At 59.9% G+C, this 21989-nt stretch overlaps 3 protein-coding genes across 6 annotated transcripts in view; 1 reads left to right on the top strand and 2 right to left on the bottom strand.

The window, feature by feature from the left end:
* Positions 1-3710, bottom strand: part of TMPRSS13 (transmembrane serine protease 13) — a 33765-nt gene extending 30055 nt beyond the window's left edge. The window contains exon 1 of the mRNA XM_054803134.1: positions 3332-3710. The gene's annotated coding sequence lies outside the window, so the exon portion shown is untranslated. The remainder of the gene's footprint in view (positions 1-3331) is intronic.
* TMPRSS4 (transmembrane serine protease 4) lies at positions 358-9598 on the top strand. 3 transcript variants are annotated; one of them, XM_054803137.1, is made up of 13 exons: positions 358-592; positions 4448-4478; positions 4557-4670; positions 4908-4934; positions 5127-5256; positions 6466-6567; positions 6693-6733; positions 7318-7480; positions 7756-7922; positions 8190-8285; positions 8460-8599; positions 8774-8923; positions 9184-9598. In XM_054803137.1, exons 1-13 carry the CDS (start codon positions 584-586, stop codon positions 9193-9195), a joined length of 1182 nt encoding a protein of 393 aa, XP_054659112.1. In that variant the 5' UTR covers positions 358-583; the 3' UTR covers positions 9196-9598. The 3 variants fall into 3 exon arrangements, with proteins under 3 accessions (XP_054659112.1, XP_054659114.1, XP_054659111.1); XM_054803136.1 differs by having other exon boundaries at positions 360-592; positions 4867-5019; XM_054803139.1 differs by lacking the exon at positions 4908-4934 and having other exon boundaries at positions 359-592.
* Positions 9599-12561: 2963 nt separating this feature from the next.
* SCN4B (sodium voltage-gated channel beta subunit 4) lies at positions 12562-18561 on the bottom strand. Of its 2 annotated transcripts, none has more exons than XM_054803092.1 (5): positions 18452-18561; positions 14382-14545; positions 13429-13654; positions 13035-13164; positions 12562-12901 (listed from the first exon to the last, which is right to left on the bottom strand). In XM_054803092.1, the coding sequence occupies exons 1-5, from the start codon at positions 18513-18515 to the stop codon at positions 12808-12810; spliced, it is 678 nt and encodes a 225-aa protein (XP_054659067.1). In that variant the 5' UTR covers positions 18516-18561; the 3' UTR covers positions 12562-12807. The 2 variants fall into 2 exon arrangements, with proteins under 2 accessions (XP_054659067.1, XP_054659068.1); XM_054803093.1 differs by lacking the exon at positions 18452-18561 and adding an exon at positions 17822-18188.
* Positions 18562-21989: the final 3428 nt, after the last annotated feature.

The raw sequence follows: 21989 nt of genomic DNA, 5'->3' as shown, positions 1-21989 counted from the left end.
GCGTTAGCCAGCTACGACCTGGGGCTGCGCAGGGACACACAGACCGAGTGACCCGAGAGGAGCACGTAATGGCCCCGTAACCTCACGCGTAAATTCTCCTTTCCTCCTCCACCTACTAAAACCTCTGTTTAAAAACAACCCAGTGCAACACGGAAGACACGGACAAAGAGCGGGATAGCTGTGGTTCCTCTTATCATCAGGAGAGGAGCAGCAAAAATCCTGCTCTGTCAGTCAGTTCACTCCTGATAAGCTATTTTGTGACAGCAGCTCTGCAGGTGAGTCACCCTCCAGTGGCAGATGCTCAGGAGATTATTGCAGGCGATGGTCCTGCTGATAGACCGGTGTTATATTACAATACAAATCATAATTCCTGTTTCACAACTCCTGTTGCGGGTTTTAAGGAGCGCTTGGGCGGTCCTGCCCCAGTGTTAGTACAGCACGGGCAGAGCAGCACAGGCACAGGGGTGGCGGGAGCATCACCGGCCCGGGCTCCCTGGGTATCGGGGCACCCACAGCCTCCCCGTGTCCCGGACCAGAGGATATTTGCCGGGTTTCTGCAGGTAGAAGACCACGTCAGAGCTCGATGAACATGGTGAGTTAACGACAGCTTCGCCCACCGCTCTGCTCCCTCCCTGCACGTCAGCCCCCAGCCCCTTGCCCCAGGAGCAGGCAGCCGTGCTGGGCTCCCGCACTCCCCCGCATCTGGCTGCACTCGCAGCCCAGGTCTGCCAGGAGCCGCGTACTGGCCGTGAGGCAGCCCAGGCTCAAAAGAGCTGCTGCTGCCTGGCCTCAGCCCCCCACAATATCCAGGCAGGGAATGATTTTACCCCTCTCTCTCAACAGCCCTCCGTGGCTGTTGGATACAGCGCTTGGCTATCCCCACGAGCTCTCGCTCCCACATTTTTCTGTGGCTTGCCTTGGCCCTCTCCCAGACCACAAAGCAGACAAGTGAGGCGGTGTGTCTCAAGTCTACTCTCCAAGGGGAATGTGCCCTTCTGGAGAGTCTTATCTTTCCCCCCTAGAAGGGACTGGTTCTTAGGCAATGCCTGGGCAAGATCCCAGTGCCACTGCCCCCCAGCACAGCTCCAGCTATGGGATTGCCAGTCCCTCTGCTCAGCACAAGGGACACGCTCGGCTCGCCTTCCTGCACCGCCTGTTGCAAGCAAAGCCATGGCCACCAAACCCCAGCCTGGCATGCAGTCCCTCCCTAGGAGGAAAAGGCTTCCTTAACAGAGGGCAGCCACGTATGGTTCAGCTTGCTGGGCACCATAAAACCTTCCACCAGCAACACACCAGGACATCGTTCCCTCCAGGGTGGGAAACTTGCTCCCCTGCACAGAGGCACCAGCTACACGCACCCATGGGTTAGATCTCCTGCAGCAAAGGAGTTAGCCTCAAATCCGAGCACCCTGCACCCTTTGAAGCTGGGTTTCACACAGGAACATCCCGGCTTCCCTCAGTCACGAGCAGCTGGCACAGCTACTCAGCGCACCGCAGCCCCTTTCAGTCACACGCTGCAGAAGGCAAATGGCGAGAGTCCAGCTGCACCCCCGGCTGCCCGAGCCTGCTCAGACGTCACGGGTGCAGAAGTTCATCGGGAGTCCATGGCTCATGGGCTGGCATTTGCACAGCTGGAGTGCAGAATGGCCATAGTGGCATTAACATGCTTCCAGAGAATGAGGCAAGGGAGCTCAATTAGTTACGGTAGCCTTGAGTTCTCCAGGAAATCATGTGCTTCCACTTCACGCAGGAGCTGGCACAGCTCTTGCCTGGCTTTGAATTTAACCAGTGCAGCTCTCGCTTGCAGTGTGGTTTTGAAAGTAAGCGGGCAGTCATGGAGAAGCAGCCCCTGGGATAGCTCCAAGCTGCAAATCTGTTTTAAACAGAGGAGGTTCATGGACTGAAGAAAATGCAAAGAAAAAAAATTGACAATGGGCAATACCTTCTTTAGCTGGGAAGGTGGCCAGCACCACAGCATCATCCCTCCCACCTGCAACTGCACCACACCTGCACCACAGGGCTGCGGAAATGGAGCCCGGTACCAGATGACAGTGCTGGGCACATGCATGGGCAGCTTGTGGGCTGGCAGGGCCAGTGTGCTGCTGCTGCGGCGCCCTGAGCCTGGAGGAGCCGTCACAGCCAGGGACGTGGGACCGTTCCTGCAGGGAACCGTTAGGATCCCATTATCCGGGTCATGCCCAGCCCAGGCCCACAGTGACACAAGAGGTCAGCATGAGGAAGGACCAGCCCCACGTGCCCTCAGCTGGCTGCACTGGAGGACATAGGTGGCGTTTGGGAGCAAGCTGGGCCAGCATTACAAAACTCCCAGGGCTCCTGCAGGCACCAGGCGCCACAGATAAGCGGCTTGGGAAGGGCAGCCGAGCTGGGGGGTCCCTTCCTACCCTGTCCTCCAGCTGAGGTTCCCAACTCCCTGCCACCAGGAGCCAGGCTCTGTGACTGTGGGAGCTGATCTGGAGCTGGGTTCCTCTAGCAGCGCTGCAGTGTCCTCACAAGAGCCAAAAAGACCCGAGGGGCTGCACAGAGCCCGTCCAGGGGCCAGGCGCTCGCCACAACTTGCCCACGCTTGGCATCGGTGCCAGACAAGCCCAGCTGTTCAGAGAAAGGCCCCCGGCATTTCCTCAAAAGAGACAGACGGCTGCATGCTGGGGCACAGCCACATGCCTACAGCCCTGCCAGCACCAGGCAGGATCTGGTCCTCTCCTGCACAGGTCACTTCTTGTTCCCAGGCTGGGGAGCAGCCAAAACTGGCAGCCCAAGCCATGCAGCAGGGCTGTGATGGGGAGGCAACATTTCCCGGCTGGGCAAGGGGCAGTGACGGCTGAGCTAGCAGCACATTAAATCCAAGCTATCTTTGTGTGTTAACCCACAAATAATCGCTTGGCACTTGCCTGTAAAATCCTGCTGGTAGAGTCTTTGTGTGTGGCTAAACATGCCCAAACACAGCGGCCCTGAGAGGGAGGGCTCCACCGCTCCCTCCAACCCACCTCGGGCTGGAGCACAGCCCCGTACAGCCTTACCGCATCCCTGGTCTCACTGCACCACTGTTCTTCAAAGTGCCAGCCTCTGAGCCCTGAGACTGCACAGAGGCCTCTGCTCTCATTTGAAGCAACGAATGCAATCATCTCCAGCCCTCTGCTGCCCAGAGCGAAGCACGCTGCTCCCAAAGCTCAGCACCCAGAGGAGCAAAGGCTTCTAAATTCCAAAGTCTCCTGAATTGTGCTCCTGATCTGTGTGGGCTTATTGCAGAGGTTTTAGTCTTCCTTACCTCTGTTCGTGCTGGGTACAGGTCCTACAAAAAAGCTTGTCTTACCTGTCATGGTAGAGTCCAGAAGCAACAGCAAAGGAAAAGAGCTCACTCCGGGCTGGAAGGGCATTCAAGGGACAAGAAGTGCGCTGCGTTTCACAGCCTCAGCAGGGCAGGAGCACGCTTCCAAACCGCAAGCTGTCAGGAAGCGGCTCAACAGCATGGCACAAGCATAGCTGCAAAACAGGGCAACAGAAACGAACAGCGTCCACCTAATGCCTCCCCCCAGGAGCTCTGATCTTTACCCAGCACCAACCTGCCCACCCAGGACGGGGGCAGCTCCTTCAGCAGTGGCTTGCTGGTGCAGCTCACGGGACCTTTCCTACTGCAGCTGGGCAGCTCTCATCCAAGAAACTGTTACAGGAAAATAATTTTGAAGAGATCAAGCGGGATCAATGCCTTATTCATCACTTGCTCCAGCACTGACTGCTACCAGGGCTGTGTTTACTGTGTGTCCTAGCAGCAGCACAGCTCTCCCTCCCCGCCCTGAGAGTGCTTGTTCCCATGGGCCAGGCTGGTTTCCGTGGGAGCTCCGGCACTCTGTCAGGGAGGACTCCAGCTGTGCCACTCGGTTTCTGACCCCATGCTGGGCCATCCGAAGAGTATAACCCCCGTCGTGATATGTCTGGGTGGCACAGCCCTGCAGGCGCATGTATTTTGACTCATGGTTTCTTGGCACATCAGAAAGTGCCTCTTTCATAATACGATTTTTTAAGCCTCTGGTACATTAAAGGCAGTAACTCTATAACATTAATAGGCAGGTACTGGGATTGCACAGGTGGTGTCCACAGGAACAACACAGTCGGTGACCCCAGGTGACAGCAGAGCTGAGTGTTGTCACACCAGGACACGTAGGTTGGGGCACTTTCCCTGCCGATCCTCCTGGTGGGCCTCAAGCGAGCCAAAGAGACTGCAGCCTCTGTGTTGGCCCAGGCTTAGCTGATCCTTCACTTCCCCTGGGCTGCCCTCCCTGGGGTGCCTGGTCATGTTAGCCGTGCACTTGGTGTGGGAATCGCCATGGGGCCAGCTAGCCACACTGCTATAGACCCTTCCCTCCCCCCTGCCAACTGCTTTTTTGCTGAAGTTGCAGTTCAATAACTGGTTTTCCCCTCTGGTTTGCAGGATTCAGCATCCGAGCGGCTCAACGGCAGAGGTAATGCCCACAGGAGCTGGGGACGTGTGTGCTGCCAGGCTGGGCCTGGCAACACAGGGCCACGCTCCTCTGTTGCAGGTCCCAGCACAAGACGTAAAACCTCCACGGCGCTGGAGTCCTTCAAGCGGATAGGCATCCCCATCCTGGCAGCGGTGCTCAGCATCGCCTGCCTGGTTACAGTCGGGTTCCTGGGTATGGCTCCTGCTCTGCTCTCCTCTCCCACCTCCTCCTGCTGCTGCTGGGCACAGCCATGGCTGGGCAAGCACAGCTCTGGAGCCAGGGCTCAGCAGGGACCAGCCCTGGCACCTTCTTACTGAGCCCCCAAAGGCAAGCCCTGAGCCTGCCCAAGCAACGCGAGCTCAGCACTGAGCTCCCCCTTTCCCTCTAGTCAAGGTTTACCTGGACTACCACTACTTCTTCTGCAAACAGCCCCTGAAGCTGGTGCCGCTGCAGCAGGTGTGTGACGGGCAGGTAGACTGTCTGGAGGGTGAGGACGAGGCCAACTGTCCCCAGTGGGTCCCTGAGGGGCCACCAGCTGGTGGTGAGTCCAGCACGCCCGCTTAGAGCTCCAGAGGGGCTGGGCTGCTGCAGCAAGCCTCCGCCTGCTAAAGACACCCATGACAAAGCTGCCTTTATGTCTGTCTCCAGCCCGTGTTTCCAAAGACAGATCCATCCTGCAGGTGCTTAACAGAAACACTGGAGCCTGGTCCTGCATCTGCCACGACCACTTCAACCTAGTGCTGGCAAAAGCAGCCTGCGAGCAAATGGGCTACAGGAGGTACATGGCTGCTTTCTCCACGCCTCCTTCACCTGCTTTATCTATCTCTCTCCCATAAAAGCCCTTTTTGAGTGGGAGTCTGTTTACTTATAAAGCACTCAGAGCTCTGTGCTAATGGTTTCAGTCCATCCCCACCACACAGAGCACTCCCTAGGAGCTGGCTGGGCTCTGTGCTAGAAGCCCTGGCAACTTCCCATGTAAGCACAGTACAGTGCTTGTGTCCCCCGCTCTGTCCCAAAGCCACGGGCACCCTGCCCTGCTCCTACCCCTTGCCTCACCCCCACCTACTTGCAGCCACCCACGCAGGAGGGCTGCCCTGCCGCTCCCAACAGCGCACACACACCTCACTGCAGCTGCTTCTGGGGCACACGTAGAGCTCGGCCAGGTTTTCACTGCCAGCACAGCTCTCCTGGGGAGAGGTCTTGGGCACGCAGTCCCCTTTTAAAGCCCCAGGAGAGCAGCAGATGGCCTGGGGCATGGTGCTGGGCTGGGGTGTGGGTGCTGCACAGCTGTGAGCAGGGCTGAGTCCTTGCACCTGTGATGAAGCTCCATATCACCCACCTGTGTCCACCTTACCTGCTGCCCTGAGCTAGCAACTTTGCTGTGCTGTGTTCAACTAAAGCTGTTTCAAGCCCAGATTCGGGGAAATAGCTTGCTAGCCCTGCGTGTTTGGTATCAGCCCTGGATTAAGGGAGAGTTTGAGTTAAATTAGGGGTCTACTAGGGAGAAAACGGGTTCTGGTTCTGGTGTTTCAGCCCCTCTAGGAGCCTACGCTGAGCCCACAATGGTATTTTCCTGTTCCAAAAAGTCAGGGATTGAGGCTTTGAGCACAGGCCTCAAATGTCACAAGAAGTAACAGCAGGGACACCCCTGAGATCCCCTGGGAGCTGCCTGCCCCACACCTCCCTGAATGCTAAGTAGGGAGTAGTCTGCCTGCCTTCCACACGCTCCTGTCCCGGGTCCTGGGCTCAGCAGGCAGTGCCCCCATCCTGCCCCCCGCCCTTCAGGGCTGTGGCACTTCCCTCTTTTGGCATCCCTGTGTCCCTGTCCCAAGGAACACCCTTTTTCTATGGGATCTTTCTCTTGCTCACTTGGAGCAGGGTCTGCACCAGTGCCTGTCCTCTCCCAGCATCTGCGCTGTGCCGGTAGCGTGCCTGGGGCCACGCACCCCGGGGTGTGCTTCCTGACCTGTACCCCTGTGTTTTTCAGCACCCCCATTTTCCATGCGGTGGAGGTGGGCGCAGGGCAGCCCCTGCCTCCTCGCGAGGTCGTGCTGAGCAATGGCAGCCTCCAGATGCCCGAGCCGGGCAGGTGAGTGGTGGGGCTGCGCAGAGGTGGCCACCATGCCCCTTGCCCTGCACGGGAGCCTGCCGTGCTGGGCTGCAGAGCTGGAGCCTCTCCTCCATGGAATCCAGCCCTTTTCCTCCCTCTTCCAGGAAATGCCTCTCTGGATCCGTTGTTTCACTCTTCTGTACCAGTAAGTATCATGAGGCTGTTTGCACCTTGCGGGCACGCAGGGCCCCGCGCCGCTCCAGGTTCTCACTCCTGGCACGGCCCCATGTGCTGCACTGTGGCTGTGAGAGCTCGGCTCTGGCCCGAGTCCTGGCCCTCCCCACTTCCCACGTTGTTTGCATGAGAAAAGTTGGATTTAATTACTGCTAACCTTCTTGTTAAGCCAGTATAAACCTCCCAGAAATGAAACACCTAAGAAAGGCTTAACCAGCTGCCTGGATGGGTTTACTTTTGCTGAGGAATTACCCCGATTAAACTAATCTGCCTGGTGGGCTGGAGAAGGCAAGGAATGGGTGAACCTGTTTCAGCAAGCCCTGGGACCGATGTGCAAACGGAGAACAAAAGGGCATGCGCGAAGTGGCCCCCAAAGGGGTGACAGGCAGTGTCAAGGCGGGGGTGAGGCACCCGGGCCACGCTGCTCTCCCTGGAAGGCGCAGGAGCCTCTGTCTCCACTCACCCCCAAGGATGGAGAAGGGCAGAGCGGGTGCCCTTTCCCTCCCTGCCGCCACAGTTAACGTGTTGCTTTGTCGCTGCTCCGTCGCCTGGCAGAAGACTGCGGGGAGAGCATAAGGACTCCACGTGTGCTGGGCGGGAGTCCGGCCGCCATCGAGGCTTGGCCGTGGCAGGTCAGCTTGCAGTACAGGAAGGAGCACATCTGCGGGGGCAGCATCATCGACCCCAGCTGGGTCCTGACAGCAGCACACTGCTTCAAGTGAGTCAACGACCTCCCCGCCGCCGCACACCAGTCAGCCAGCACCGACGTGCCAGGGCTGGGTCAGCTCCCTGAGGCCAGGCCAAGTCCCTCTGGGTTTAAGCCACGTGTTGCTTAAACGTCCCCTAATTAACACATCTGCTTTGTGCCCCTCGGTCCAAGGCAGCTGACTGATGCTGAGCACGGCAGCGCGTAGGCAGGGCTTTGCTGCCTGTCCCCGCAGCAGAGTCAGGGAGGGGAAAGAGGGGAGCAAAACCGGACATGTTTGTGCACAGGAACAACCCCATCATTCAGAGCTGGCGCGTGAAGGCTGGCTCCGACCTCCTCTCGGGCACCGCCACCCTTGCTGTGGAGAAGGTTTTCCTGGCTGAGGCGATGCCCACATCTCCCAAGGACAATGACATTGCCCTGGTGAAGCTGCGGTCTCCCCTGCGTGTCTCAGGTGAGACGTGGCACGCACCTCCTCAGAGCAAGAGTCCCAAGTGTCTTCTGATGGCACGGAGAAGCGGGCTAGGAGACCGATGCCCCGTGTGGCAATGTTCAGTGGGCACCGAGCAGCGGTGCAGAGGCCACGTGTGAGCGGTGCCTTACCAAAAGCACAGCGGGGAGCTGGGTGCCCGGCTGGTGCGTGGCCCCAGCCAGTCCAGGCAGGGGCATGTTCCCCACGAGCCTCCCCAAATATCTCCTGTGCCTCACCTCTCCCTTCCAGACAGCAGCAAGCCCATCTGCCTGCCCTATTTTGACGACGAGCTGGTGCCAGGCACATCCCTGTGGGTGATAGGCTGGGGCTACACGCAGGAGCACGGTGAGTGGGGCAGCGCGGGGGCAAGCGCTGTGCCTGTCTGCGACGGGGTGGCTGCCCCCAGGGGCGAGGGCAGAGATGCCCCCAGCATCGCTCGCAGGAGGAGACGGGACTGGCAGGCTCCCTGCTCGCCAGGGGCTGCTGGGGGGCACCTCTGAGTGGCCACGTTTCCTGCAGGCAAACTGTCGGAGACCCTGCAGCAGGCGGAGGTGAAACTCATAGACAAGGAGAGCTGCAACCTGGCCGCCTACCACGGGGACGTCACCGAGAAGATGCTGTGTGCCGGCCTGCTGCAAGGCGGGGTGGACACCTGCCAGGTGGGGGGCAGCTGGTCCAGAAACAGGGGGAGGGTGGGTCCGCACCTATCAATGCCCCTTTTAGGAAAGAGCTGTCCTGGAAATGGCCGCAAGCTGCAGCTGTGAGCACCGGCACAGACTGTGCCAGGGGCTGGGGGCTCCGCAGCCCCCGCCCAGACAGTTTGTCCTTTGCAGGGGGACAGCGGCGGGCCCCTGCTGTACTCAGGCGGGCACTGGCAGGTGGTGGGCATCGTCAGCTGGGGCCAGGGCTGCGGGACCCCCAGCACGCCTGGCGTCTACACCAGCGTCCGTGCCTACCTCAACTGGATCTATGCCGTCCGGAGGGTCAGTGCCGTACTGCCAGTACTGCTGCAACAACGCGCGTGGCTGCTCTATCACGCAGGTTTCGGGGGGTGGTGGGGAAGGGTCAGGGCCCCCTCGGTGGCTCTGCACAGAGGGGAACCGCACCGGCAGAGCGCAGCATCGCTGTGGGGATGGGGCTGCGGGACTGCAGCGTGGGAGCTGAGCCGGCTCCTTCAGCACGTGACTCTCTTTGCCTTCTGGTTTCAGCTGCCCTTTGAAAGCTTGCAATTTCTTTTTTCCAGTCGGAGCTCTGAGACCTGCCGGGACAGTTCCCTCCCCGCTCCACAAGCCTCCCTCCCCATCCCTACGCACTTGGCTGTCTCTGCTCCGGCAGCAGCTGGGAAATGGATCTCAAGCCACGGAAGGTGAGCGGTGCCTCTCAAACCCTCACTGGCAGGCGGTGATTTAGCGTGCCAGAGCCCAGCCAAGGAGGCAAAGGGCAGCTCGGAGCGACGACCACTGATACTGTGAAGGAATCTGACCGGCTCAAGCTCCCTTCCGGAGAGAGATTAATTTATGGCCCTGTGCCACTCCTGCTGTGGCAGGAAGGCTCCTGTGGGGCGAAGCTGCTGTTTGCTCACTACTGTTATACGGAGAGAAATGATGTTTGTGCTGCGGAGTATCCCCATTAAAAGAAAGTATTTGTTTTTTCACGCAGCCTCTGAAGGCTTTGTCCCTCTTGCTTACACAGGTATTTTTTGCAATATCCTGTGCTGTGCCGGAGCTGCTGGCTCCTGTGAACACACCGTTCCTGCGCACAAGGCAGAAAGTGCTGCGTGGATGTCGCCCACTCCAGACACCCACAGCCCCTGGGCTCGAGTGGGCAATGCACACCCATGGGCGCTGGGAAGCAGCACCCCGGCCTCACCCCGGGGTCTCCAGCAGGATGCAGGCAGCGTGGCGGCACTCATCCGCCCGGGACAAGCAGCTACAGAGACCAGGCGCAGCCCCCGCTTTGCACACAAGGGAAACGCTGCTGCTCTTTGCCTGGGCGCAGGGCTTGCAATGCAGCGTTCGTGCCCAGGGGGTTCACGGCAAGCCTGAATAGATGCCCACAGCGACCCACACTAGAGCGAGTTTCTCTAGTAAACATAAACTTTATTTCATTCAAGGCAAAGCTAACTAAACCTCTACAGTGCAAAAATGTGCTGTAAGTCATCACACAGCATGTTGTACACATCCTGTGTTTATTTGCAGGTATCTCCTACGTGTATTTATATATGCTTATACACATACGCGTCTGTTGCAGCACGCGCCTCCGGCAGGGCCTTCTCCCCCGCGTGCCCCGGAAAGCCTCTGCAGCCCCCCCAAAGCCCTTGTGCCAGCAGGGACCCCGCAGGAGCTGGCACAAGCTCCCAAGCCAGCCTACTCCCCCGGAGTCCCCGGCGCTGCGTACAGCACCCGCACACATATGCATATAATTACATTTCAAAAACTGGTTATGGTGACTTTTTCCATCAAGCCAGAGGAGTAATCCATGCATAGTACAGCATTGCATATCCTGTGGTAAGTGGAACTATGTCCAGATACCGTCTAAAAAAGGCCAACAGGTTAGGACAGCTAAAAATAGTTCTTTAAAAAAAAAATCCCTTCCTCCCCTCGCTGTCCTCTCCCATGGGAGGTCACCTCCAAGGATGGGCTGGGGGGTCTCTTGGGGCAACTGGGAGGTCTCACGCCTTCCTGCCCAGACTCTCATGCGTGACAATGGTATGTTAACAATACTTTGCATTTACAGAGTGCCTTTCACCCCAGGATCTCGGGGCACTTTGCAAAGCGATGCAGGGAGCCTCACACCTCCTGTGAGGTAGGTCAGATTTACCATCCCCATTCTACAGATGGGGAAACTGAAGCACAGAGAAGTGATTTGCCTGAGGGTCCCATGGATCCTCAGAGAGGGGACCGGGATCCCAGGGACCTGACTCCCACTTGCCGGTCTAACCAGCAGCCAAGGAAACCTGCCTGGAGCCAGATGCCTGTACGTGTCTCCTGTCCCAAACGCAGGGCCCCGCTCCAGTGGGTGCCCCTGAGCCCAGCCCGGGCACGGCCAGCTGCCCGTGCACCCGGGCAAAGGCTGCAAGGTGCTCTCTGTACCACCACCCCCACAAGCGGGCAGGTGGGGTCCGACCTCTCTGACACCAGTCTCCACAGAAGGTAGCTCCTAACCTTTCCTCGTTTGCCTTGCCCACCAAATCCTCGCCTACCTTCCACTCCGGCACCTCTGTCCAGGTGCAAGCCCCTGCAGCCGGGGAAGTTGGGGCTCAGCTTTGATTCCCAATTTCGAGTGGGGACGGGGGAGCTGCTAGTCCTGCAGCTTCACTGACAGATACCCACAAATAAAGGAGAAACAGGGAACAAATCACATTGTAAAGGACATTGTCAACTTCAGTTGCAGGATCAGCTCATTCCCTTCATGTCTCACGACCTGCTGCAGCCCTTGGGAAGGGGGCTGGGTTGCCTGAGTCCCCATTGTGGGTACCCTTTGCAAAGACCCTCTGGCTTTCTGTGGCACCCCTCATCTGAGGATCTCCAAGCACTTTACAAATGTTAGCCAAGGAAGCCTCACAATAACCCCTGCGAGGTAGAGCAGTATTATTATCCCCATTTTACAGATGGGGAAACTGAGGCATGGAGAGGCAGAGCGACTTGCCCAGGGTCACCCAGTGGGCCGGTGGCAGGCCCGGGAAGGGGCTGGTGCGGCCCTAGCCCGGCTCCCCTTGGCAGGGCTCGACCATGCTCCCTCCCTGCATCGCGGATGGAGTGCCACAGTTCTCCTCAGGTGAAAGGGAAATGCAATCAGCCGTTTTCCCACTGGAGTCTAATATAAAAAATATCCGCGTAACGAATTAAGCCTTGTCGAGTCAGCATCGAAAGCATCGCTGCTCTGCGTGCCGAGCTTTAAAAAGAGGGGAGGAGGAGTAAGAGGAGCAGCAGCACAAACCCAGGGAGCGCCCCCCGAGAGGGCTGGTTGGGGGACAAGCCCCCCACTGCTCCCAGGGGACGGCCCTGCGCAGGGGCAAAGTGCGTGCGAAACGTGGAGCTCCACCCCGCCTCGCTCCCGCTGCTGGCCAACGGTGACCCCGGGACATGGCCATCCCTGGCTGCTGGTCCCCCGAGCCCTGCCACGGGAGGAACCGAAGCACCTCGGGGCCAGCCTGTCCTGCGGGAGCACAGCACCCAGCCCCTGCTGGGAAGAGACGACGGCCCTGACAGCAACGGCCCTTTTGCTGATTTGGTTCTCAAGTGTGCTTAACAGCAGAGCTGAAGCCAAGCCCCGTCGCAACAGCCCTGCTTCTTCCCTTCCTTCTGTGCCAGACCCATGAGAAATGCAGCAAAGGCAGGAGCCTCTATCTCTATGGCGCATTTTGTGCATCCTTGCTCTGCTCCAGAAACCTTCCGCGTGAGGCAGGCAGCTCCTGCCCGCCCAGCTCAGCACCAACGGAGTCAGACAAGATGCCCCAAGCTCCTCGCAGCCTCTACCCCAGGCATGCTGGGACCCCTGACCACCCACCACCCCACACCCTCGGGAGCACAGCGCGTGCAGCACGGCCCCTGCCCAGCCCACCTGCAGACCAGGTACTGCCCAGCACCCAGCCCCTTCCCTGCCCACCCAGCACCCTCTTGCCTTCACTCAGAGCGGAGCGGATGGCTCCCTCTGTCCCAGCGACATCCCAGTCCAAGTCCACAAGAAGCTCCCAGTCCCCACGGCAGCCGAAGTCTTTTCCGAGAAGCAGTGCAGGTTGCAGGCACGTGTGTAATAGAAACATGTCTCAAGCATCGGCAGTTTGGAAAGAAAACAAAAGGGAAAGGCTTGTCCCCCAGCCACCCTCCCCGCTGCTGGGCGGGCCGGGGCTCGGGGCGCCGCTGCTTCATGCCTTTGGTGGTGCTTTTTGTTCCGCCTTGGAGCCGGCCAAGCCATTCTCAGTGTTGTCGTTCCCTGATGAGCTCACGAGACACTCCTTCCTGGGGGAGAGCACACAGCCAGCTGACAGCCCCCGGCCCCCCCCCAGCCCCTCTCGCCACGACCCCGGCCCCGTGCAGCCCTGCCCCGTGGCAGCACCTGCCAAAGGGTGACAGGACCAGCACCCGCACTCACTTCCCATCCTGGGTCTTCTTGATGATGAACAGGACAACCCTCTTGACGAGCATGAAGAGGATGAGGAGGCCGATGAGCCCCCCCACAACGCCCACGATGATGAGCGTCACGGTGTTGTCTGCCTCCACCACTGCAGGAGAGAAGGTGCTGAGGGGCCTCAGGAGGGGAGCAGGGACCCCCCCGCCAAAGCAGCGACCCCCTCCACCAGCCGCTGGCCCACAGCACAGAGAGGCATGAGGCCAAGCCTTGCCCTTCACAGATGCCAACTATCTCCAAGAGGCCAGGGCACCCCGTGTGCCATCACAACCATCAGCCAAGGTGGAGTCAGCACAGGTTCACATCCCTACTGCCCTGGTGCCATTCGCGGGGCACGGGACCTGTGGACAGCACTTACTCTTCTGGACCACTGTGAGGAAGATGGTGGCGTTGTGCTCCGCGTTCTTCTCCTTGGGGTTCCTGACGTGGCAAGTGTATTTCCCAGCGTCGCTGAACTCCACGTTCTTCAGGACGATGGAGATATTGTTGTCCTTCCCGGTCGTCGAGCCGACAAACTCAACCCGTGGGTTGCGTCCCACGAGGAAGGGCTCTGAGGCTTTGCTCTTTATCTTGCCGTGGTAAATCTGCAAAGCCAGGGATGCAGGACACGGGGTCAGCTGGGCTCTCGACAACCCCAGGTGAGGGAAAGGCTCGAGCTGTCCTGCCGGTGCCCTGCCCCATCTCTGCACGCACAGATACGCATGGCCAAGCATCCCAGCATGCCCCACTAAAGCAGAAATGGCTGCAGAGAGGGACCTGACGCACAGCCTGCCAGGGAAGCAACCTATCAATATTGCTTGCCCTGCAGCAATGTTACAGACCACGCAGACGATGGGAGAACCCCTGGGCAGAGAGAGTCCCTTTGCTCTAGGGCAATCCAGGGCCAGCCAGCCTGTGAGGACAGACCTGCTCTAAACCAGCCCTCCTGCTACAGAGTTGAAGAGCAGAATATTCCCAGCAGGAAGCAAATCTATACCTTTAGTATTTCAGAGCAAGCGCAGGAGGAGGAAATTAACTCTATTTTGCCCAAAGTGCAGCCTTACACCCTAACAGCCGATTTATGAAAAGAAATGAGCCTGTGGGCAGCAGAAAATCCAGAACAGCTTTATGCCAAAAGCACAGATGTGCCAGGGTATTTGAGTCACCCTGTTTGCACAGCCACTTCCCCCCCCCAGAGCTGGAGACGCTCGGAGGGACTGGCATCCTGCAAGAGGAGAAAGGGAGCTCCTTGAGAACTGCAGTGCTGCTCTGCACTGGAAAAGTACAAAAGGACCTGCCAGGAAAAGAGGCGAAGCCCAGAGAGCCACCCACCATCTCTGTCGAGTTGAAATGCCATGTGAAGACCAGGTCCTGAAAGCCTATGCAGGTGGTGAAGGTGCAGGGCAGCAGGACATTGGAGTTGTTCAGAGCCATCACAGTGTTGGTCTTCCCCACCGACACCTCCAAGGCGAAGGCAATCGCAAAGACGTGCAAACCTGGCAGAGAGAGGGGAGGACAGAGTGAGGACACGGCGCTGATACGCAGCCCATCCTGCTGCAGACCCATCCTTCCTGGGGCCATGATGCAGCCCAGCCTGCTGCCGGGCTCTGCTGCAGACGTGCACCATCAAGGCAGCTGGGGCTGGGAGGAGAACGGCACACGGGAGGGACCACTTCTCCCCCCTGCAGCCCAGCCTCTGGCTGCAGCATCAGCCACAGCGGGCACCCCCTCCCAGGGAGCACATGGGGGGGGGGCAGTGGGACTCAGCCATCACCCCCCCCGCCCGGTCCCGCTCCCGGCTCTGCCAAGTGCCCACGGCATCCTTCTCCCTACAGCCTCAGCACAGGGGTCATGAGCCCAGCTCTCTTCCCCTCCCAGAGCCCAGGGATGGGTTTGTTACCCCTCGTCCCCTTTGGCATGGCAGGCTGCCATGGCAGGAGCAAACGGGCCTGTCCCTGGCCCCAGGACAGCTCGGCAGAGATAGGGGACCAGCTCCTGGAGGAAGGGCAGGGGCTGGCTGGCACGCACAAAGACAGCACGGATTCAAAGGGAACCATAATATCACCACGAATAAAGTATGCAAATGAAAGCCCTGATTTGCATGTTATCCACAAGACTTTCAGCTAAACCTTAAAGGAGGGGGGAAAAAAGCCCAAAGCAAAAGCAGAGCTCTCTGTTCTTCAAGCAGGGAGTTCGAGCACTAATTAGCATTGCTGTCCTGGACGCCGGCCACTCCGCCCGTCCCCCACCCCAGCCACGGGCTCTCTCAGCCAGCCCGTGCAGCAGGCTCCTTGCAGCGCCTGTGCGGACATCGGGAGCGGCATCCCCTCACGCCTGCCTTGCAGAGAGCTTGGCTTCCCGCTATAGCTGACAGATGACCTTCAAACTGCAGAACAGTTCTCACGCTCCTCTCCTCCCCGTCAGCAGGGAGAAATGCATTGAGGAGCAGGTACGAGCCCAGCTGCAAGAACAGAGGGCATGCCCGAAACCTCCCAGGTTCCCACGCAGGGGACTGGCACTGCACTCCTGCGCACTGGGCTGAGCCACCGACGTCCACATGAACCTTTCCAGAGGACACAGGGATGTTCTGCCCGGGGCCAGGGGAGCAGCTCCACTCCCCATCCCCATCACACAGGACAGCCACCAAAGGAACCCAGACATCCTTACAGAGCTTTCCCTGGGCACTTCGACAACCAAAACAAGGGGATACAGCTGTTCCCACAGCTACGAGCTGGCCCCCAACTCCACTGACACCTTAACTTGGATACACTGCCCTCAGCTTCAGATTTGCATCTCTCTGCAGCTGCTTCAGACGCGGATTTATTCTTCCACACATGCCCATGCTAACAACTCCCCAGGCACATCGCAGACCAAGCCAAGCCCGAGAGCCCTGCATCCTGGGCTTCGGGCCCTGCTGCAGTGCTGCATTGCAAGCACTGCAGGGAAGGAGTTATTTAACTTTACCAAGAAGCACTTTTCATTTTGCTTGAGGCTTTAGCTAACGTCAGGGAATGGTTCCCACCAGATGGAGGTCTCCTGCAATTGTCAGGCTCAAACACCAGCCCTGGGGATGCTACAGAGGGGACTTCGCAGCCAGGATTGTCCCCGGGGAATCATGCTGCTACCTGGAGTAAGACTTAGCAGAGGGCTGCCTGGCTCTGCAGGTATGCCTGAGCAGGCAGTGTACTGCAAGGGGACAGTTACTTACAGGAAAGACGATTCCTTGCAGCTTGTAAAACTTTTAATCCTGTCTACCACTGTTATGATGTCATGAACGTAACCCGAATTGAATGTGTGGGGTAAACAGAGGCTGATCTTGTTCCTGTCATGCTGTGGTCTCAGGAAGACAGAAGTGATATGTTACCGCTAAATAAAGCACAGAGGAAAAGACGCTGGGAGATTACTGACTGAACCTGCCACACCAGCTGCCACCATTACTTTTCTGCATGCCCAAAGCGGCTGCACTTTGCACCAGAGCCCCAACCGTCAGTGCACAGGACAAGCCCCTCCTGGGGGCTCCAGGCTACCTCCCATACCTGCAGGCACGAGCTTTCCCCAACAGACAGGGAAGGGGGACCAGGGAGCAGCCACTCTTGCTGCTGCCAGAGCCTTGGCTGTCTGCTCTTTGATCTCGCAGAGGGTGAGCCCCTGGGGCAAACCCCCCTTACGAGGGGTCCCAGAGCCACTGAGCTATGTGCCGTAGCGCTGGGCGTGCAGTCTGGGACCTGAGCAAGACTCATCCCCCACGGACTGCCAGCAGCCTCCTGCCAGGAACCTGGTCTAGGAACTAATGGAAAGGGCACTCAGGATTCACTGGAAAAGCCACAGGACGCCTCCACCATCTGTGAGAAAGCTGCTCCATAAAAACTTTCATTGCCCATAAAAATCAATGGGACTTCCTGGCACAGACAGCAAGCCATGCCTGGCAGGCTGGCCAGGCTCCTCTCCACCGAGGTTAGAAGGGTGGAGCGCCCAGGCCAGTCTGAGCCCAGGCATGATGTGCTCTGGGACAGGACACCCAGGCTCGCATGGAAAAAGCTGTACTGTGGCTCCCTGGTGCAGCCAGGAGCCCACTGCCACTCCCTGGAGAGCACGGCATCCCCAAAACACACAGAGACCTGCCCAGAAGCTCTCCCCTTCCCACCTCCCCCTCCAGGCTCCCAGCCCACCTGAGCGACCTGTGGGACAAGGTTTCCACCACCAAGCCCTGGACCCCAGACCCTCAAGTGCCCTGGTCTCCAACGTCTCCAAGTCTCTCCTACCACCCCGCTGCCAGCCCCATGCCAAAAGCAGCTTGCAGTGCGTATATCCGCGGAGGCACGTCCAACCAGGGACCAGCACCCAAATCCTGCAGGGAGTCAGGTACTTACATGTCTTTTCGTGTCTGCAGCTCACTTAAAACAAACTTAAGAACTATGCCCTCTAAAACGCCTCTCAAGGGAGTTTCCCAACAGCAAGTGCTGCAAAGACAGCCCTTGGTTTCAGGCTCTGGATGCCCGTCGACACAAGGATGACCTACACAAGCAGAAGTGTAGCCAGTGCATGAGGACTGATGCAGGTCACTTGGAACCAGCCCCAGGGGCTGCAGCGGGGAGGGGACGGCTGCAAACTCGCTCCTCCACCCTGCAGCTGGGGGACCTCAGGCATCCCCAGACACAGGTCTGGGCACCATGCTCCAAGCAGCGGCCCTGTGGTATGGGTTTGTCCCCGCGCTGGGGAGAAGCGCATGCAAATGGTTGTTTTACAAAAGGAACTGTAAAAAAAAAAATGACCTGTCGGCAGGCGTGCCGGTGGCTGCGCTGAAGCAGTGCATTGCGTCCCTACGGCTATTTTCTCAGTTCGTGTTAGCAGGCAGGTAGCAGCGGTCCCTGCTCACAGAGCAGCAGAGCGGAGCAGGGCAAAGCGGGATGCAGCCGCAGTGCTCACAGAAGAAAGCTCTGGCGATGTTAGCGACTGATGCAGGCAGGGCAGGGGGCTGGAGCCAGGACTTCAGAGTCCGCTCTTGAACTCGGCTGCGAAGTCACCTTGGACAAGTCACTTATCCTCAGTGCTTCGGACTCTCCGTCTGCAGAGCAGAGATAAATGCATTAGCGCCTGTGGACGGGAAATTCCTCTGAGCGGCAGCGTCCGATTCCTTGCGGTGCAGGCTGGCCAGATGCAAAGCAGCTGAGCGCGAAGGGAGGGCGGCTTAGCGAGGGTCACCCCGCCTCGGGAAGACGAGGGGGCGACTGGAAGCCGGGGGCAGCCCGCGGAGCCACCCCCCACGGAGGTGCCCGCGCGTCCCCAGGGCGCACCCCGGGGGCAGCCGGCGGGGGTGGGGGGGCAGCAGGACGCCGGCGGTACCCGAGGACGAGCGGGGCCCCGCAGCCCCCCGGCTGCCCGGTGCCCCCCGCGCCCCTTACCCAGGAGCGCTGCCAGCAGGCGCGGCGCGGCGTGGCGGCGGGCGGCGGGCGAGCCCCGGGTCATGGCTGCGGCGCGGAGCGGAGCGGGGCGGTCCGTGCTGGCCCGCAGCGGCCCGGCTCTGGTCGCCCCCGCGGAGGGCGAGCGGCGCCGGGCGGGGCCGCGCCGGGCGGGGCCGCGCTGCGCCCTCCTCCGCGCTCCTCCGCGCCCCCCCCCCCTCCCCGCGCTCCTCCGCGCTCCTCCGCGCCGCGCATCCTCCCGCCGCACCGCCCGCCCGCGGGGTGCTCGGGCACAGCTGCCCCGCCGTGCCCCCTGCACACCCCGGCACGTCCTCCCCGCACTCGGGCTGTTGCCCTCGCACACCCCCGGCCAGCCCAGCTCCCCACCCCGGCGGTTGCCCCTTTTCCTGCCCTCACGCGGGGTTTGGCCCTAGCGTCGTGGCGTGGCCGCGGCTGGTGCCTCCGAGCGAGGTGCTGGGCCGAGCCGCGGCGGGGCGGCGGCCGGGACCGCAGGGTGGGCTCGGGGGAAAGCTCCCTGTAGGGACGGTGCTGCCCCCGGGCCAGCTTTGGAACGGGGCAAAGCACCATCGAGGCTGGTGGCTTCCTCTGTGGCTGCCGGGAAGACAGCAGAAGGGGCCGAGGCTGGGGCTCAGCTCTCGTTCGGTGCACCTCAGCAGGGTGACACCACCGGTCCCCCTGCCCTCTGTCCTCGTGCAGCTACCAGCACCCCTCTAGCCCTGAGGCAGAGACCAGACAGCTGTGCAGCCGCAGACCAGGACGCTGAGGCTGACACCGATGGGCAAGGCCGCAGGGGGAATCCACCTGGCGCCAAAGGGAACGCTTTGAAAACTTATTTTTCTCACTGTGAGCTTGTTCCAGGATAACAGGCTGCACATAGGTTCACGTCTCCACAACCTTTTCCTTACCGCCACATCCATTAGACCTAACCTTCAGCAGACCACATTCAAAAAGGTGGTGGTAGGGGCCCTCCTAATGGAGGCCTCTGATGGCACGATGTGCAAAGATAGAGCTTTACCTTTGCACCCAGGTCCATTAGACAACCAGACCCCCGGGCAGAGCAGCAATTTGCTGGAGATGACGCATCCGGAGAAGAGGCATGGCGGGAAGGGGGAGGAGATGCTGCTGTGCTCACGGTGCAGGAACAGCACTGACCGTTTCTCTGGGCTGTAGTCCTTGCTGGCATAAGGCACGTATCCTGGCAAAGCTCACCCCAGGGGCCAGGCGAGGCTATACCTCCCTTGCTGGGTACAGCACTATAGCATGGTTTCCCTGAACAGGATTGCTTCTTTTCAGGAGTGAAAGCAGCTCACCCGCAGGGATGCTGCCTAGGGCCCTGCCTGCATGTCCGGGTTGCCATGGCCTGTCAGCTCCAGGGCACTTTGAGGGACAACTCAGCCCCACTCCAGCTCCCTTTGCAGTTCACTTTCCTTCCTACCTGGCCAGGAGCACGAAGCAGGAGGGAAGAGGGAAAGCAGGAGGCTTTGCAGGATACAGGGGCATCCCAGGGGACCCTGAGAGGATGCCATCAGTGCCTGAGGGTTGAGGAGTTAGGGCTGCAGAGCTGGCAACAGAGACAGGAAAAGTACAGGCAGAGTGGACTGGGCAGCGCTAGCAGCCGGTGCTGCAGGAGCAGCGTGGAGAGTACTGCTGATGCAGCAGAAGGTGTCTCGGCGGGCAGCTGTGATGGATACAGCTAGGTGAGTAGAGCTGCAGGCACTGGTGACCATGCAACTGGTGCGCTGAAACAGGAGGAGGAATGCCGCATCTGCTGGAGCCTTGCTAATTGGGGGGGGGGGGCACACCTCCGAGGAGGTACCCTGTAGGGAAAGGCCGTTACGTGTGGAGAACTCCTTCCAGGGATGCTCAGGTGTCTGCCAAGTTTGCTTCCAAAAAGGTGGATAAAGTTGTGATGGGTTTGGCCAAACTGCCATTGTGAATCCCCCAAGCAGAGCCCTAAATGTTTTTGGAGGCAGGGAGGCTGGGAACAGCAGCACCACCCAGCTGGGAGGGTCGGCCAGTAAATACAAAGGGGCTCCTGTGAGCACTGGCACAAACTGGGTGTGCTGGGCAGGTGCGTACCCAGCTTCTTCCACTCTGTCACGCCCCTGCGGGCACTATCTCCCTGCTGAGCATCCCTGCAGAGGCAGGGCTCCGTGTGCCCTGCTGGGGAGAGGTGGCAAGCCTGGCGCCGTGCTGCCCGCTCCTGCTGCATGCCTGGGGCCAGCCGGGCCCTCCTGGCCACAGGGCCCCAGGGCTCAGAGCGGGACACTGCCTGTCACAGAAGCCTGATGGAACTGTCACACTTGGCAGCTCTGGCTGGTCTCCTCGGCCGACTGGTCTTGTGAGACATCTGCCGCTGCCACGGGCCTGGGAAAAGCTCTGCTTTCCTGCAGCCTGTCCTCATTAAGTAGTGTGTGCCATCACAGGGAAGGGCACTCACAGCAGCTGGCCCTGGGATTTTGGCATGATGCTGAGATGTCCGGTGTGGGACCTGGGGATACTGCAGCTCAGCAGAAACTCGTTTTGCTGAGTCCAGCACAAGGCTGCTGTGTCCGGTTTCAGGGAAGGCGAGCACCCTCTACTTGGACACTGTCACCTCCCCGGGGGACAGGAAGAAGGGCTCCGGGGTCCTGCCAGCTGGCATGCAGCCTGCCAGGGGGGCCACAGTGGCTGCCAGACCCCTGTGTACCCCTCGCTCCCTCTCACGTTACACTAATGGAGCTGGGAGGGTTAAAGTGCCAGGCTGCTCTCCGAGGAGGGCTCCTGCTTCCCTCCACGTGGGTACCGAATGGGGTAGGGCTGAGCAGAGCAGTTGGGCTGCAGCCTCCCAGCTCAATGCAGCAGGCGCTGCGCTGGCCCTAGCTGCCCTGGAGCACCCTGCCGGGGGCAGCCCCAGCCCTACTACCGGCAGCAACACAAGGACAGCCCCGGCCCCCTCCCAAACCTCCCAGAGCCAGGGGATGCTCAGAACTGCCAGCACCAGGAGCAGACAGAGCCCTCCTGCCGATGGAGGAGGTGGCGATGCTGGAACAGAGCTTCCCATCAGCACCTTATATTTACCGCAAGGTCCTCTGGCTGTGACCTTTAAAAGGCAAGGTGGCCTGGCAGCCCGGGAGCTGGCAGCGGGCGGGAGGCGCTCACAGTGATCAGACACTCTGCAGGACCGTCCCGGCTGGGCCAGGCACGCTGGGCTGGGAGCTGAGCGAGAGGTCCCGGGCACACAGACTGCGGGTGAGTGCTTGGCTGCCTTTGTCATTCTCAGCCCTCCCCTGCCTGCAGCTCTCCCTCGGAGCAGTGCTTTCCCCTCTCCCTGCCTCCTTCTCCCTGCGCAGAGCTGTCCTGCCCGCTGCCTCCTCCGCACCCGCCAGCAGAGCCGGCTGCCCTCCGAGGTAGGCAGGTTCCTCGCCCCCTTTCACAGGCCCTTTAATACAAGCCAGGAGAGAGGAGCAGTGTCCCCAGGCAGCCACTGCAGAGGCATCTGCCAGAAACACTGAGGCAACCGTCCTGTGTCCCAGGAGAA

The sequence above is a fragment of the Grus americana genome, chromosome 24 (genome assembly GCF_028858705.1).
Source record: "Grus americana isolate bGruAme1 chromosome 24, bGruAme1.mat, whole genome shotgun sequence".
Taxonomy (NCBI): Eukaryota; Metazoa; Chordata; class Aves; order Gruiformes; family Gruidae; genus Grus; species Grus americana.
The sequence above is the reverse complement of the archived record's forward strand: the minus strand, read 5'-3'. Positions and strand labels throughout refer to the sequence as shown.

Coding starts and splice junctions, on each gene's coding strand:
- TMPRSS4 (XM_054803136.1), top strand. Junction 4,671..4,866: donor GGTTACAGTCGGGTTCCTGG/GTATGGCTCCTG, acceptor CTTTCCCTCTAG/TCAAGGTTTACCTGGACTAC. Junction 8,286..8,459: donor GGGCTACACGCAGGAGCACG/GTGAGTGGGGCA, acceptor CGTTTCCTGCAG/GCAAACTGTCGGAGACCCTG.
- SCN4B (XM_054803092.1), bottom strand. CDS start 18,515: ATGACCCGGGGCTCGCCCGCCGCCCGCCGCCACGCCGCGCCGCGCCTG. Junction 13,655..14,381: donor ATTTCAACTCGACAGAGATG/GTGGGTGGCTCT, acceptor CTGGCTTTGCAG/ATTTACCACGGCAAGATAAA. Junction 12,902..13,034: donor AAGAAGACCCAGGATGGGAA/GTGAGTGCGGGT, acceptor GCTCTCCCCCAG/GAAGGAGTGTCTCGTGAGCT.